This window comes from Corvus brachyrhynchos, unplaced genomic scaffold (genome assembly GCF_000691975.1).
Source record: "Corvus brachyrhynchos isolate BGI_N302 unplaced genomic scaffold, ASM69197v1 scaffold14, whole genome shotgun sequence".
In the NCBI taxonomy this organism is placed as follows: Eukaryota; Metazoa; Chordata; class Aves; order Passeriformes; family Corvidae; genus Corvus; species Corvus brachyrhynchos.
The window spans coordinates 1528567-1546695 of record NW_008239110.1 but is presented as its reverse complement, the minus strand read 5'-3'; the positions used below and the strand labels follow the sequence as shown (position 1 = coordinate 1546695).

General features: G+C 39.8%; 1 protein-coding gene and 1 long non-coding RNA gene across 4 annotated transcripts in view; one reads left to right on the top strand and one right to left on the bottom strand.

Moving 5' to 3' along the window:
- Positions 1 to 8213: 8213 nt before the first annotated feature.
- Positions 8214 to 17785, bottom strand: LOC108448015. 3 transcript variants are annotated; one of them, XR_001863774.1, is made up of 3 exons: positions 17328 to 17785; positions 13892 to 13973; positions 8214 to 9882 (listed from the first exon to the last, which is right to left on the bottom strand). It is a non-coding gene; the product is annotated as an uncharacterized LOC108448015 (long non-coding RNA). The 3 variants fall into 3 exon arrangements; XR_001863773.1 differs by having other exon boundaries at positions 17429 to 17603; XR_001863772.1 differs by having other exon boundaries at positions 13892 to 17603.
- A 142-nt stretch (positions 17786 to 17927) lies between these two features.
- Positions 17928 to 18129, top strand: part of NDUFAF4 (NADH:ubiquinone oxidoreductase complex assembly factor 4) — a 5333-nt gene continuing 5131 nt past the window's right edge. The window contains exon 1 of the mRNA XM_008637728.2: positions 17928 to 18129. This exon is cut by the window's right edge and continues 7 nt beyond it. Within this exon, the coding sequence (XP_008635950.1) occupies positions 18028 to 18129 (102 nt within the window). The 5' untranslated portion in view covers positions 17928 to 18027.

Sequence of the window (18129 nt, the reverse complement as noted above, 5' to 3'; positions counted from 1 at the left end):
GGTGACGTCCGCTCCCGTGGCGCTGGAGGGCCGCTACTGCAGCCCGCGGTGCCCCCGGGAGGCGAGGGCCGCCGCGCTGCCCACCCGCCGGGACCACGGCCCTGCCGGAGGGCTGGAGGGAGAAGGCCTGGTTGAGTGAGCCCTTTAAGTAGCGCTAAGTTTGTAGGCAGAGCACCTGCGAGGCGGGGTCAGGAGGGCTGTCAGGGGAGCATTGGGAAAGAGGATTTTAGGGCAAGAGATACAGCTGGAAAGGATGAGGTCTCTGCAGGATAAGGACCAGAGCGCTACATCCTAGGATATTAAGGCATCAGTGCTTTATCATCCTGTTACGGGGTTTAATGTTACTTTTTAGAAACCTTATTTGCAAAAGTGATGAGGAACATCCATCTGAGATACAACTGCTGCACCATCGTGTATTTTTCCAAATGCCATCTTTGCAGGGACACAGGACCCAGCTCTGCAGAGAGGCTCAGTAACAGTGCTTTTCTCTCAGCTTCACCTCATGAAGCTGAGAGGTGGTGGGAACTTTTCTTCCCGCACCCTCTACCCAATCCCATAATTGTGAAGAACATTGAGGAGAATTAAAAAAACAAATCTAATGATTAGTGATCCAGTCATAATCAGCACGACTGGAACATGTGTTAATATGTAGGAGAAAATACTATTTTGAGAATTGCACAGAGCAGCTCTACTTTAGAACATCTTGCCACTGGATTTTCTTAGGAGTTTAGTTCCGGTTTTCTGATCTGTGAAGTTAATATGAAAACAGTAGATCCCAAAAATCTCTGCCTCCATCTCCAACATACCTCCATATTAAATTTTACTTACATGCCACATCAGAGGAGTTCAAGTCTTTTTCAGATAACAATTCCTTAAGACTTTTCAGCATGTGGGCCTTCAGTTAAGCCTACTGACAGATGAGTTGTTTCTTGTCAGGTGTTTGTGAAAGGTATCTAGAAATACCCCAATTCCTCATCTGCAGAGCAGACAGTAACAACTGGAAAGTTAGCTCAGAAGGTGCACCGGATGCAGTATATGGAGTGTTTTGGGTAATAATGCAAACCTTCCCAAAGTCAAGGGTCAAGCTGCTTGGTGCTTATGCAGTGCAGTACCAGGCAGAAGCCCATGTTTGTTCCAAAACACAGGCATAAAGACAAAGCCAGTGCTTCACTAGAACCAGTTAAGTCATGTGCAACACGAAACTGTTATGACTATAGTACCTTTCTTTGTCCAAGTGGGTTTTGAATGTCTCCAGAGAGGGATACTGCATGACCTCCCTAGGTCAGCTTCACCTCATGAAGCTGAGAGGTGGTGGGAACTTTTCTTCCCGCACCCTCTACCCAATCCCATAATTGTGAAGAACATTGAGGAGAATTAAAAAAACAAATCTAATGATTAGTGATCCAGTCATAATCAGCACGACTGGAACATGTGTTAATATGTAGGAGAAAATACTATTTTGAGAATTGCACAGAGCAGCTCTACTTTAGAACATCTTGCCACTGGATTTTCTTAGGAGTTTAGTTCCGGTTTTCTGATCTGTGAAGTTAATATGAAAACAGTAGATCCCAAAAATCTCTGCCTCCATCTCCAACATACCTCCATATTAAATTTTACTTACATGCCACATCAGAGGAGTTCAAGTCTTTTTCAGATAACAATTCCTTAAGACTTTTCAGCATGTGGGCCTTCAGTTAAGCCTACTGACAGATGAGTTGTTTCTTGTCAGGTGTTTGTGAAAGGTATCTAGAAATACCCCAATTCCTCATCTGCAGAGCAGACAGTAACAACTGGAAAGTTAGCTCAGAAGGTGCACCGGATGCAGTATATGGAGTGTTTTGGGTAATAATGCAAACCTTCCCAAAGTCAAGGGTCAAGCTGCTTGGTGCTTGTGCAGTGCAGTACCAGGCAGAAGCCCATGTTTGTTCCAAAACACAGGCATAAAGACAAAGCCAGTGCTTCACTAGAACCAGTTAAGTCATGTGCAACACGAAACTGTTATGACTATAGTACCTTTCTTTGTCCAAGTGGGTTTTGAATGTCTCCAGAGAGGGATACTGCATGACCTCCCTAGGCAGCCTGTTACAGGGCTCTGCCACCCTCAATGTAAAGAAGTTCTTCCTCATGTTGAGGTGGAACTTCTTGTGTTGTGGTTTATGGTCACTGCTCCTCATCCTGTTGCTGGACACCACTGAAAGGAGTCTGGCGATACATCATATCGACTATTAGAAAAAGTCACAGAGATTGACAATGATTTTTATTCTTCTTTTTGTAAAATTCTCTCTTCTGGAAATACATAAGGAAGGGCTTTTTTATCTTCTGAATCCAATTCGCAGCACTAGAGAAAGACTGCAGATGTTCAATGATCCCATATACAAGACAGGTGTAAATGTGAAAGGCTCAGAAGAAATAGCTGAACACAACAAAAATGAAGCCTACCAAATCTTGGAAAAAGGTGCAGCAAAAAGAACTATTACAGCTACTTACATGAATTCATATTCCAGTTGATCCTACTGTTTTTCCTTGACCATTCATATGAAAGTGATTCAAGCAGATGGACAAGAGCTTGTTAGAACTGGGAATACAAACTTGCATGAGGTAAGAACACTTCAGTTTGGGGCAGTTGATAAAAGAGTTTATGAAGCTGGAAATACCAAGTCATCTATTCTGATCCATGAAAGAGTTATTGCTGCTCTTGTGGAAGAAGACACAGGGCATCCTAAGAGGATCCTTCAAGACTTTTGTAGAACACAGAACATCAATAATAGCCACAGTTTCTCCCACATCTATAAATCCCGAGGGAAAACAGAGTACAGTGAAGTATGGTCACAGAGCAAAGAATGTGATGAAACCTTAAGTTAACCAGCAGCTGCCTAAGGAAGATACTGAAGATATTAAGCACCTAAAAGGAGACCTCGCTGCTGCACAAGAGTAAAATGGAATCTATATTTTCATTGAAAATTCATGTAGCCCTTAAAGGAAAGCTGACAGTTTGGGAAGAACGAGTATATTGAGATAATGAGCACCACGGAAAAAGTAACGAAAACAATCACTAAACCATTCACAATCAATAAAAGCAATGAAACAATGAAAACATCTGCAATTCAAGGAGAAATAACTGAAAAGAAGCATAGACAGATCGGCAAGAAACCAAGATTACTCTAGCTGAGAAAGAATATATGGTTTCAGTTCCAAATACACAAAAATTCATGGCACAGCTAGCCATTTGGTCAGTACTGTTAATATAGATGATGTGTCTGTGCAAAACTGTATCATAAGAAAGCTGTTGATCAACACAATCCTATTATCCAAATAGATTTGCAGGAGAAATTAATGTTCTGGTCAATAAAGTACAAGAATCAGTTAGTGAGAACTGTCTGAAGCAGCAACAGATGTTGACATCTTATACATATTTTATAGGTGTCCTCCTATCTATCAGTTGTTCAGCAGATAATGTATTTGCATTAGTTGTATTAGGGTCTTTCACCTCTGTTAAAAAAATGCTGACCACTGAATTTTCTCAAGTGTCTGAAAATGTGTTACAAAATATGACTGTGCCATTTGCTAGTAAAGCTGAGCCATTCAGGTTGACTGAGAAGCAAATATCTGGATCAGGAGGAGCATTAAATATCTTGACAGCAATGGTAGAAATTGTCCTGGAACTAATCTATTTGTTTCAGAACAACATAAGGAAATTTTCTGGTTGATGAGATGGAGGGCCATGAAAAACAATTAGTATCTTCTTAGGAGATCTCTGTCTCACTCTGAAAAAAATTACAGAAACAGCCTATTTTTTTTCACAGCTGCAAAGTGCTGTGGGAATTTAAGAGAAGTGGAAATGGAAAAGTGTGTACATACAAAGAATGCAAATGAATTAGTGTCCTCACTATAAAGCTAGCTGGACCTGTTGGCACAGGAGATGCAGAGGAACTTAGCTTCTATACTGTCAAAAAATGCAAGTTGGAAGACTACCATCACTGCTGGGCAAGAAAATGTGTATCTGGAAACTATTGACCTAGCAAGCAGTAAAACTTCTGCTTCAAAACAAATTTATCGCATCTCTGGATAATTTCGTTCAAAAGCTCAAGGACATAAATGGTGGTTTATGGCCATATGTTTCATGGACATAAAAGAAGATGCTGTTGTAATCCATAGTCTGTTCTTAGCAATCTAAAAAAGGCACCTCAGGACACTGGTAAATGGAGGGAATTTAAAACCGCTCAGATAGTCAACTTTATGGATCAGTAACAGTCCTTCAGCAACAAGAAACAGCAGCTTCAGTGCTTGCAGCAGGGAACAGAAGGTTTAGGAGTGAGAGCCGTATTTTTTACTGGATATTTTGTTCTGCATTAAGGTTGCAGTAGATGCGGTTCGGAACTACTGCACTGTAAGAACACATCCTCCAATACATTTTATTATATGCATATCAAGAATACAAATAGTTGTGTTCAAAGATCCTTGACATACTGCTGGAACTAAAACAAACTAATTGCCAATTTTAAAAGCATTGGAATTCACCCATAAGAGCTACAAACCAATGGCCTATATTGACCTTAAAAAAGGAAAGAGCATGTCATGGTGCTGCCAGCCAAGTCCAGGGTCTCCACACCCGTGCTCTCATTTAGAGGCCTGCCTGAATGACTCCTAAAAAAAGGATCTTCTTATCGATTTCCAGTTTGTGCTCACTAAAAGCCAGTCAATAAGTAAGAACTTATTCACAGCATGGAATTGTCCTATAGCTATTGAAAGCTAGACAGCAAGCAATTCTGTGTAACGGGGAGATGCAATGGATTTATATATTATATACAACTTCTCTCAAGAACAACAGTAAATTATGACTTGCAGCATTTACCGTTAAAGAGAAAGAAAAATTATCCTTAAATAAAGGCTTGTCAAGCTCTTTTACTCTCTCTCTCTCTCTCTCAAAGCTCATATTGCCACAAATATACTCCCTTACATATTTTTTAGAAGACTGACTTCAGAGATTGGCATCAATGTAATTTCTTTATCACTGCAACATATGGCAGTCTTCCCTGCTGCCAAAACATGGCCGTGTTTCAGCCTCAGGGTACAGCTGGCTTGAACTTAAAACTGAGACTGCTTTCAAACATAAATACAGAATTTTGTGTTACCCCTTCAGACACTATGAAGAAAAGTAAATTAAAATTTCTGTCACTGGAACCTCTATGAATACTACAGTGCGTCATGGTTCCAGCCACACCAGGAAGTATTTTTTCCTCCTGGTTTTCAGGTAACATCTAAAATGATTAACAGTCACTGTGTCAGGATCATGTATCACTCAACTATCCATACTGAACACTTATGCAGTTCAGATTCCCGTATGGTTTGCAAGATTCTCATCTTATGGTGATTTATGATGAATTCCCCACACAGGCACAAGTTACAGCAATCTCTGATCATGTGCAATCAGTGTTCGTGTAAACCTTCTGTTCAGAGGTTTTTTACTACTCATCTGTACTTAACCCATCAATTCCTCTTACAGTGCTCTTCATGATTTGCAAAGCTGAATGTAAACCTGCTGTACTGGTGGTGCATGTTATCTCAACATTCTGAAAATTAACCAGATAAACACAGGCAATTCCTAATTGTGTCTGAAAGTATATCCAGCACCACTCTTTTGATTAAAAACATGAAAACATCAAACACTACATTATGTTCTGAGCAGTTCTCTCAGTTGAGCATTTTCCAGGTTACACGTCAGTACCACAAACATCTAAAAGAAACAAACAGAATAAAAGTCCAACATTAAAAAAGGAAGAAAATGTAGTATCTGCAATCCCACCCTCTATCATCATTGCAACTGGAGCTAGAAGAAAACCCCTAAGTGCCTCGGGTTTTCTGCTGGTTGGTGGAGCTGACAAACACAAACTACATGAGAGCACCTGCATAAAAGAAGCCCAGTGGGCAAAAGAAAATTAAAACACATAAGGGAATAACTATTCCCTTCTCAGTAGAAGCTATATAAATAGTAGTGTTAGCTGTAACATTGAAGTTGTCTAGGTTATTGCTTTGACCTGGTTCTTTCATTTGGAACAGATTTAGTCACATGAGGTGACATCCCCTATCGAAGGAAAGAAACTTCCTGACAGGTAGGGTGTGTAAGGTCCTGCTCGAACTTTGCAATGCTTTCTCTGCTATGTATGTTTTTCTGAATACAGCCCTGGATGCAGCCCTTAACATTTGCAGGAAGGGAAAAAGGAAGTGGAGGTTAGACAATAAACGAAAAAAACAGTTCTCTAAGCAACCTGTATAGTACTTTTGGTAGGTAAATTGCTGGCCACTGAATGTTAACAATTTTCTTATTCCTCCATCTCCCTTTCCTAGATCCCCCCTACACCCAAAGAACAGTTGAGCATGGCTCAGCCTGAAGCTGGTTTAAACAAAATCATTCTCAACTTCTAAACTGTTGAAATCAAAAAAGTCTGGCACATTAGATGTGATACTCCACAGCTTTTATTTCTGTGAAGTAGGAGGTGTATTTCTAACATCAAGGAAACATATTTTACTGTCAGTACTCTGAAAATGTAGCTGCTTCATTCAGCATGTGGCTGCAGCAAGAGCATCAGGCTGGAGGCTCTGATGTATGAAAACCTCTGATCAGATGAAAGGGATCATGACATGGCTGGCAAAGGAAGAGTAAGGATAAAACCTGGGGTCAGGAAGAGGGAGAAAGACCATGCACTCCTGCAGTGCTTTTTACACTGTGATAGATGAGCTTGTATATGTAATGCTTTATGGAGCCTGTTGTAAGCCTTGGTACTGGCACTCTGCTAACAAAAGCGTAGACCTTTGTGTAGAGCACTCTGCAGGTCTTTGTTTTCAAAACCAATGAGTTTTTTCTTCCTTTTTTAATGTTGGACTTTTATTCTGTTTGTATAACAGTGTCTTTAGATTACTCTTCCTTCAGCCTTTTCTTACATTCAGGTCCTTTCTGCAAATGAAAATAGCATGGGGATACTGAAGATCTGAAAGAATGACTGAATGTTTGCTTCACTTTTAATTCTGGGGCAATTAGACAACCAGTTATCCCCCTCATAAGAGGGAGGATTCAGGTGTTAGAAACCTGCGGGGAGAGGGAGAGCTCATAAAAGTAATTTATTGAGCTTAGTCTGTCTGCAGAACCAAAGGATTTTCTATCATCCCTTCCACAACTACAGCTGGCACAGCTGACCTCACTGTGCTAAGTATGCAGAGCAGCAACTCCTTCCTCACGCAGTTAAAAAAAAAGTTAACTGTTTAGTCATAAAGCTCTCCTAGTTTCTAACCTCTGAAGATGAAAAGAATAAGAAGAGCCAGTGGGTACACAATGGAAACACAGAGTGGGACAGTGAGCATGTGTAGTCTTCCTCTACGTGGGACTATCTACTTTCCAGGCACCATCTCGAGAATAGCTGATTCCATATCTGGTCAAGGACTTCCAGCATTTCGCTATGCAAAAGCACCTGCAGAACTCAGTTATCATAGGCTGCTACACCCAGCACTCACAGTTTGAGGCTTGCTACCTTTTAGGTTGTTTCAGCATATGCTACCAGCCTTTCATCCTTCTCAGTATGTGTTCTAACAGCTCTCTGTGGTTTTTAGGGCATTATTGAAAGTTCTGTATGGCTTCATGTTGTGAGAGCATGAATTCATAGACAGTGTTAGGAAGAACTAGGTAGATATCCAAAATAATGATGTTCTGTAGATACCAGCGATACAAGGTCACAGCTTACTCCAGCTCCTCAGTGTCTGAACTAAGACCCCTGCACCTTTGTCAGGATTTGTGCACTGGAAACAGAAGATATTCTAGTCAACATATTCACAGAACAGATGAGTCCACTCACAGGGGTGCTTGGGCAATATGGAAACCTCAGTTTCTGAAAGCCTGTTATTTTCATGTGCATGATTGGTGCTGTTAAATCAGTGAAGGAAGAACTTTCTTAGTCACACTGGTGGCAGAATAGTAACTCTACTTATTCAGACCAAAGATTCACCTAACACAGTGTAAATGAACCCTGACAGGCTGACATTCCAATGTTTAACTCCTTAGTTAAGGAACAGTAGAAATATGGAATAGACAGTTTCCTAAAAGAAATCTGTTTTTTCAAATAGGATGGAATCTTTAATCAATCATATAACTGGTGATAGAAGGTGCAAGTTCCACACGTATGCAAATTTGCTTACTTTGAATGTCACAAAAATACCAGTAGAGATAAGGAGCATGCTTGTTTTAATTTTTATTTTTTTGTCCATGTTTTCCAGAATATATGTTATGTCTTTTTCCATTCTTGATATTAACTAGCCAAGGAAGTATCTGAATACTGCAAAAGCCACTCTAAAATATCTCTGCATAGTTGCCCAGCAAATGAGAGACTGAGACACAGTTCTCTGAAGGGTCTATGCTTGCTTTCTCAAAATTTCCTTGTACTGGTTAGGCTGCATGCATGGTGGTCTGCAATATTATCATTTGGATCATGATGAAAGACAAGAAATGGTGCTCCATACATCAAATACTAGACAGGCTGGCCATGTAGCCCAAGACTTGCTCTACCTTGATAAGAGATCAGATTTAGGTGTAATAATTGTTAATCCATCTAGTATATGTGGGAATAGTTCTGTATGTATGTATGTACTTGGAGGTGAATTTCTGTAACTCAATCATTTTTTAACAGGCATACTAGTCCAGAGCACAATGTTTCTCTTTTCATCACTATAAAACATCAGAGATGCTAGAACAAAAAAACAAACAAACAAAAAAACCCCAGCAACACAACAATAAACCAAAGATTTGACAAAAGAGCAGGACAAAGAGGAAGATCCTTAGCACATCAGTTAGAAGTCCTCTTCTTGTCACTGACAAATTAGGAAAGATAAAATCACTACTTTAGATACCAGTCTTGAAACCCCTCAGCCATTTTCTGGATCATGACTGTACTTGAGGAAGACATATGTGCTATGCTTCTTACTCACCCTCTTAAACAAGGGGTATCTGAAAAAAAAAATAGAATAAAAGAACAGAAAGTGAGTGGTTTTCTGCACAGGCAGTGGATTGAACTGGCTTACCACGGAGGCAGAGGAGCCCTTCTTACCAAGGGGGCTGAGGGGTGGCTACTGGCAGAAGAAGGATTCTCCTTTAGAGACAATGCACTGTTAGACTGCAGCTTTAAATTGCGTCTGGTAAGCACACAAAAAAGATACTTGAAATTAACTTCAGGATGATGGATTCCACTCTGGGAACCAGGCACTTGTCTGCTTATATAGACAGAAAAGTCATAATGGTGCAGGAGACACTAAAAGGCTGCAACTTACTTTCATGAGAGGTACCTTTGATTTATGAAAAAGTCTAAATCCTATTTAAGGTTACTAGGAATGATAGCCTACTTCCATTCCAGCTACAGTCAAATACCCTTTTCTTAAAAATTTATTTTATCCAAAACAACTGAAGTCACTGCTCAAATTATTCACCAGAATGAGAGGCCTGGAGTGGAAGTTGAATAATCTGGTCTGAAATCAGGAGGGTTGAAAATTGTCTGGGGAGTCACTCTGTAATTTGAGATAAAGATACAAAAAGCAGCTTGGAGGGAGACAGGTTATGGAAGTCATTAAATGAAACATTAGGGTTGTGACAGCAAGGGCTATAATGACAACAGCCCCTCCTGCCCACAAAAGCAACAATAGCATACAATTGTGTGTCTGTGTACATGGGTGAGTGAATGTTGCCTGGTGGGGGCCTGAGACTGAGCACGGAAACTATCTCCTATTTCCTGCTGTCCAGAAAAAAGGGGATTATGTATACAGTTTGATAGGAACAGAACCCAAATGAGCAAGATGCCTTCAGAAGAGTCGTTGAAGTCATCTTCTGTTTTGCCCAGTGGGAATAACCTGCAAAATCAGAAACACCAGATAAACTGTTAGCATTAAAGCAAATATTGTTTCCATTTAACTCCCAGTCTACAGGGGCAATAAAAAAAATACATGTATGGTCGCCTCTGGCAAACACACATAATGCATTAATAAAATGCTAAGTTGTAAAAAGTATCAAAATTTAAACCTTTCAGATTTTTCCTATTGTTAGGAAACAGGAACACACTTTCACAGTTTTTCATAATTTTTCATAATAGCTTTTAATTACACATTTTCTGACTATACTTTAGCTTTTTACTCTCTATTTTCAATTTATACACTGCACTACAAAAAAAAAAAACAACCCACACCTTATTTATGCCTCAGAAAAACAAAACATCTGAAAAAATATTTAATTTTAGCAAAAAGTGTAACTGCTGTTTTAAAAATTGCAGTGTTACTTTCCACTCCATTTTCTAACCTGTCTTAGGATATTGTGGAAGAGCCTGAAATACATGTGAATCAATAGAAAGAACAAAAGGCAATGGTCGACATCATCCATTCATTAAAAAGAGAAAAATGTATCTTGCTTTGTTACTGGGAGCTGCAACAGCTAGTGGGGATCACTGGTATGTGCATTTCAGCACTTGAAAAGAGAGAGAGAGGACAGATTCTGAAATCGATATTGTCCTGTCTCCTATGAGAAGAGCCTGTAGTTCTGCTTCTCAACCCCATGCCCAAAACCAGAATATAGTACATCCACACAGGTGTCAGAAAAAAATGAAAACACATCATTGTTGGAGCAATTAACCAGTAGAAGATGACCCACGTTTTCCAAACAGATTGAAGTATTAAACAAGAACAAATAACTTAGCATGTTCCCTCTGATGTCTGAACAAAAAGTGAAAGACTGCAGAAGCAGCTTGCAGAATTCTAAAAATCTCAATTGTTCTTGGGGTGAGAGGTGAATTTCCCCATGCTGCAAAGAGAGATGCCCTGCAGGGATCATTTCTACAGGCTGACAAGAGATTTTACACCAGGATGAAACTGGCCCATGTAACAATCCATTGATGAGTCTGGCAGCACTTCTGACAAGAGAGGCTTTGCTGCCGTAATTCAGACAGGCCATCAACAGACGTTTCCTCTGGAGTAACTCAGTGTACTGAATTATTTAAAGTCTGTCATCCACAGGCTGAGACCTGCTACTTGTAGGTACAGCAGGGAACCTCATCTCCTGGCAGCTCTTAGATGCTGAGACCTAGTCGCACAGAGAGGTGCTCAGAGAGATTTCTTTAACTAACTTCTACCAATTTTGTGCATGTGAAATTTATCATTTGTTATCACTTATCAGTATACCCTGCAGAGAATTCCTTAATTCATATTTGAACAACGTGAGTCACCCTGACAAACTGTTTATTGACTAAAGGAAACTTGACCATTTTCAGCATTTTCTAGCCCAAAAAAGTACAATAGTACCTACAGAGTTCCTGAACTAATGCTTGAGAACACTGTTTTTGTATTTTGTTATGTATACAGGAAAGTGTGGTAGCTTCATCAGGATCCCAAAGACATCTTACATAAAGAAAGAGCTCTGCCTTCAAGGAGTCTCAGTAAATCTGCATTAAAATGCTGGAGCTTTGAAGCTTAATCATGTCCTTATTATACAACCTAAAAATGAACTTTTAGTACATACAGGCAGTACTTTAAATATTTGGGGATCTCTTTAATGGTGTATTTTAGTAGCCCCCAGAGCAACCCGACACTTGCATGTTTAACCACTGTATCTCTCTATATAATTAGTAAATGTAACTGTTCAAAATACATCTGTGTCCCACATGCTGCCCCGAGATTTTTGATGCTGTGGAAAGAAGAGGCACACAAAAGGGCTCTCTAACTTCAGTAATTATTTCCACTTGAACTCTAATACTGGTAGTCACGTGTTGGTATCATTGAAACCTTTTCTTCTTTCTTTAATGCATTCTCTACCAGCACAATTTGGGTATGTAATCACACAGGTAAATGGTGATACATACAAATGAAAATGCTCAGAAGACCTGGAGGAAGAATGTAATTAATTTTCTGTATTAGTGTACATAAAGTATAATATCAGGGAATAATGCAAAATTAACTGAAAAAATCCAGCATTTGTCTCAACTATATCCTTCTCTGTGACATATGTTTAGGAATACTGCATTAGGTGTAGACCAAATCCTTTGTCGTGAACATTATTCCTGTTACACTGTGCTACATAAAAATCCATACTGGTATATTCCTAAATCAAATAAAACATAGTATTTTATGGTAAATGAAGCAAGTAGATAATAAATCTATTTTGCCCTGATCATCAATATGTCTAAAACTGTGTCTCTAATTAAGGGCTTCCACAGGGTATTTCACAGTAAGACATAAAACAAACAAAACCCATGTAGTAGACAGAACATAGGTATGAAGAATCTTCCCTCGTGAATTTTTTTCCTGACCCTCACTGAATTACACTCCAAATTCTAAGAATTTTTGATTCATTTAAAATGCAGATTTTTGTAGAGAGGTTTGGATTCTTTCCCACTATTTTCATTCCTATTTATCCTATTCTGGATAAATGTTATTGAAGTCAATAGGATTTTATCTGTTTTACATGTTTTAAGGTCAATTACTACACAGTTGCTACTTAGAGTTTAGAATAAAGTTATTTCAACCAGAAATTTAAGAAAAAATTGTTTGAATCAGCAAGACTTTAATATTGTAACTCTACTGGTGACTGCGTATCTTAGAATATTCATTTGTTTCTTGGACTAAATGATAAATGAATGTGATATATTTCTCTAATCACGCTCTGTTGTTTATCTTTTGGTAATGCAATATTGCACATTCATCTTTACTTCAAGGCTTTTAATTAAAGGTTGTAGGTTGTAACCCTATGGTCACATTTTCTTTGCTCTGCAGTCTGGCAGCTTCCCCTAATAGAATCCTCTCCCAGCATTAGTGTAGATACATTTGCTTTTTGGAAATTAGAGGACTTGAAATGGCTTGTGGAATCAGCCAGGAAAGTTGTGTAATCTCACTATGGTATTCCTTGAATATCTGCAAAGAATCCTCTGTGTGTGCCAGGCAGATTTTTAGCTACTGTGTCTAAAAGAATACAGGTATAGGACATGGACTCAAATGCTACTTAACCAGCATAACACTGATTAAGCCACTGAGCTATTAAACCACACTGTAACTTCTCCAGCTTCTTAAGATCTATATATAAGCCTTCTTTAAGACTGAGATATATATAAAATGGTTTTAGAAGTGTTCACTGAGGTCATTTTGGATTTCCTATTCTGCACAAAATTTGGCTCCTCATAGGTAAATAAAACAGACTTCAGTTTTTCATGTAATTCACACCTGCAAATACACAATTTGCAAATTGCAGAAGGATGCAATTCAAGTGTAAAAGGAATAAATACAAATGGTTCTGCAACTACTTATAAAAGCATGGAAAATCAATCCCTTGATACATCAAGTCACAGATAATAGAACTAAATTATAAAGTTATGTACACAAAATGCATCACACCTGCATAAATAGTTATGCATCATCATAAATTAAAACCATATAGAGAGAATAGAAATATCCTTTGGGGATGGAAAAATATTACATTATTGTAGAAGAGCATCTTGCCAGCACACATAGGTTATACATTTGTTATTTTTTATGTGTTATATTTCATGAAAGAAACTCCAGCAAATAGCTAATATTCTGAATCCGTTTACCAGCTATCTTCTGGACTATCAGACAGCTACTGCAGTGGCAGTGCAGTAAAATCATGGCTACTGTTACTGCCTCAAATCAGTACAAAGGATGTTTTTTGTCTTGGGCCATGTTAGAGCACCAGCAAAGCCAGCCCAAGATGAGCCAGCCACCTCTCCATTCCACCCAGTCTCTTCCCACTGCTGGTTCACCTCCCCCTCACTGGAGCTGGTACAGTTGTTTCTGTCACTGCTGGAGGAAAACAATCTGGCAGCAAAGTGCAAACTCTCACAAGCAAACCAACCAACCAACCAACCTGGCAGCAATACCACTCCAAGGTATTTGCACTCCTCCTGTCATATGCCTTTTGTTTCTCCTCTTGTGTTTCCAGTAGCTTGCTGTGGGAACAGTGAAATCGTCAGTGACTGATACAGCTTCGGAAAGTTAAGGGAGCTCTTCTCTTTCTTAAATCAGACAATCTATGCAATGTTGTTTGCTCTGGAAGTGTTCCTACATCCTCACTCTGGCAAGAGGGAAGAACTGAAGTCGGGGTTACAAGAAATAATAAGGCTGAACGTTGTCTCAGCTAGTATTGCCACTGAGAAGAGAGCATGGGGTACTGAATCCTGTCAGTAAAAATGAAGTAAAAAGGCATGTGTAACTGATGAAATTAATTAATTCCAGTACCAGGCTGCCTCATTCTCAAATATGCTGGCTCCTACTGTGCATTTCCAACTCAAAGTAAACTGCTTCTTGAGATACAACAATCAGACAAGAAAAATACTGAAGATTATGTCAGGCATGTCAAGCCACAGTCAATCAGGAGAATTTAAATGCAATGTCTTTGCAATTAGTACTATCTGACAAGAAGCTAGTGATCTGTCTGGCCTGGTGTGTGAGCCTGCAACACTGAGCTTGCTGCACTTGCCATAAACTTCATCCACATAAGGACTTGACAAAAAGTCCTTTAAATAAAGCACTGCAGCCACCTAGCCTTGAAAATATGCAAGTGTTCAGGAACACTCTGATCACAGACTGGAATTAAGCAAAATCCTTCAATGTAGATCATTCTGTAGATACTTCAGAAGCCAGTAAATGATGGATCACTTGAAACCAGTAACAGAGAAACAAACCAGATTAAGTAACAGAACGACCAAAAATCACTGAAAGGCAAAAGTGATCCATCAGTAAGTCCATCTCTCTTGAGTTCACCTTTACAAACTTGCAGGACAGTCATTTTTACTTGGCTCATAATCAATTCTTGCTAATTCTGTGTTCTCTGGTTCTGCCTAACACTGATGAGATAAGGAACAAAAGGATCAATGCTCTCATTGTGTTTACTGGTAAACCAGTAATCAGGATAGAGGGCTCAATTCCCTGAATCCTAATGATATATGAAGTTGCTTAAGTATCCATTTAGACTGACATCAATTATGAACAAACAACAACAAAAAGAAGAGGAAAACAGTGTCAGTGGTAGAAAATCTGGACAGAATAAAATATAAACCTGTACTGCTGCTGTATTAGGGCATTCCTAATTTTCCTCTGTGGTTGACTGCTGTGCCATTCCCAGACCACAAATCACGAAGCAAACCTCACCTGCCTCCTCTCTAAGATTCTCTAGCTGGGCACCTGTTACCAAAAAAAGACTCTTATTTCACTGAGATTACCTGCCCATATGGACTTATACTCTGACTCCTGATCTTCTGAGTAGTGAAGACAGCAAAGAAACCTTAGTAGTACCACACAGTAACACAAGCTAATGACAAGACACTCCTCCCTTCTCTAAAGGGAATTTTCAATAGGTCAATCAGACTTTTGATGCTAGTTAACTATCAAAATTAATTTCTCCTTTTCCACTCAGCTACAGAACTAGCTGAGAAAGAAAAAAATACACACAACATCTAATCAAAACTGGAATGAAAAACTAAAAAGATTCAAAGAACCGTCACAAATGTACTTTTTATTTTCCAGGTGCACAGCAGCTTTAGAAATGTCTCTCCTAAGAGGTATGAAAGGATAAAAAGGAGATCTAGTGTGGCAGCCCATGGCACATGTATATCATGGGAGTTACAGTATTTTCCTCTGATGTGTTTGGTGCTGCCCGGCATTGAGAACAGGCTGCTCGTGTATATGAACTCAGCTGGATAGCCTGTGTTCTTCTCATGGGCTGTTATGTTATGTTATTTTTAAATTACCTGGAAAAATTCAGAGTCCTAGTTCAAGAAAAATGCATCCCATTTGAAACTCTATCTAAGCTGAATACACATACATTCATTTTTTAATCATCCCACTTGCAGATGCTTTATATGAAAAAAAAATCCAACTTCTTGATTATTTATATTTAATATCAACATGGTCACATTGGTAAAATACCAAATTATTAAAAATACATTTTTTTTTCAATCTCAGTTCTTCTGCTTGGTACAGTCTAAGAAAGATTCTTCAGAATAAAAATCTTGTACTTTTGGTGTGTCTTTATACATGAAAAGAACAGCTTTGTTCCATCCTCAGTGGTAGGAAGTGACAGGCAGAGCATGACATCACTCTTTATTTTTAACTGACTGCCTTCTGGTGAATTTATTTTGCTGTCAGTAAATATTATAGCAGTGTTAATCACATTCAGGCTTTACGAAGACAGAAGCCCTGTGCCGAGTTTGATCCCAGAAGCTGTGAGTTCTTAGCTTTTGAAGGAGAAACTTTGTTTCCAAATTTGGCACAATGGCTGATCTGCAGACAGATCAATAGGGATACGTCTCAGAGAAATGCTGAAGTACCTATAAAAGGTCTACAACCACCAAAGGCATCCATGTGGATTTTTCCATTATAGCCACACAGACAGACTCACCACTTACAAAAGTATCAAATCCTGGACTCAAGAACACAGGTTTAGTCAGCAAGTAATTGACTATAGATAATTAAATAAACTTGTCACCAGTCCGACTTCAGCAGATTTTAACAGCTTCCTATTATCACTATATCACTTGTCTTCTTAATTCATTTGCATGCAATGTCTAAAATAAGACAGGGTCAGAAAGCTTATAACCAGAGAACAAAAACATGTTTCTATCATCCTACAGACCACAAGAGCCTTTAAAATAAACAAGTGGAGAAACTGGACCTTCCTGCTTCCCAAAGACAGCAGAAATCCAGCACAGACCATGCTTATGTTGCCTTGTCTCCATTGTCTGTCTAAATCTATTTGACTTCTCTCTAAGGAAAACACTGTCATTCTTTAATCCAGCATTAAATGTAGCCCTGATAACGATCACATCGTAATTGTTACTACTAAATAAAGCTACTAGTAGAAGACCAAGTTCTGAAACCCCAAGTTTTGCATACCCACAATAATAAGAACAACTAGATAGATGCAAGGGCAGAAAAAAAGATGTTTCCCACTTTAAAACAAAACAAAACAAAACAAAACAACACCCCCCCAAAAAAAAACCACAAGAAGAAGCCTGGTCTTTTTTCTGCCCTTCATTAACACTCTCACTCCAGGTGACTTCATTCAGGCAACTACTACTATGCACTAACTAGCAGCCCAGAAGGCACTAAGAGTCTGCAAACAGCATATACACAATTTCAAACCATAAGGGAATTACTTATCGACACAGCAGCTGGGATTGAAGTGTCAATGATCTCTGTTGGTAAAACACCTTATCAGCAGTCGTGGTTGAATAAAGTAGTCAACCATCAGGCTTTATCGCTTTTTGCATCAGGCCAATAGCTCTTACTCTTGTTCTTCCTACCTTCCTTTCTCTGAGGATTCTGTATATTTTCACACTTTGCTTCTTGAATCTACGAACTGATGATTCCACCTCAACAATTTAGATTCTGTCTACAATTTTACCTTTCTTATCATGCATGGCTCAAGGCCTCCTCAGTATTTCCTCACAAGTAGTTTTTGCAACTTTTGCAAAGTCAGAAGAAGGGTTATTTGCTTGAGCTGAAAAAGAGGGTCTGCACCCTGAAAGCATTGTGTAGCCTACAAATTCTCAACAGTACGGGAGAAATAAATGTCCCTCCCTGCAGTTTGGAGCCGCGCCTATCCCCGCCGACAAAAAAGTGGCGACAGTCACGACATGACGTGTTCGGGGGCTCACGCCAGCCACCACGGCTAAAAAGGAAACTCTGGGGCAGCCCGCGGCTTTGAGAGCATTCCCAACGGGACCCGCCCGATGCGGGGGCTCCGGTCACGCACGCGTTTAGAAAAGCCACGGCACGACCAACGCCGCCCCGGGCCAGCGTCGGAGGCAGCGCCGAGGGCAAGGAGAAGGCACCGCCGGGGCGTACGAAGTGCAAAGCGAACCGCCTTGCCCGTAGTTCTCATTCGCTTGTTTGTTTGTTTTCCTGCGCTACTCGGCCGATTTTCTTCCGGTGCATTCGCCGGCGCGGCGCATTAACCCGTGTCGGGGCCTGCCCCGTGCGCAGGCGCGGCTGGTGGCGGCGATGGGCGGGCGGGTGACCCGCGTGTTCCGGAATTTTAACGTGGAGAACCGGGCTAGCCGCGAGCTCAGCAAGGAGAAGCCACCGCCCGCGCCGCGGCACCCC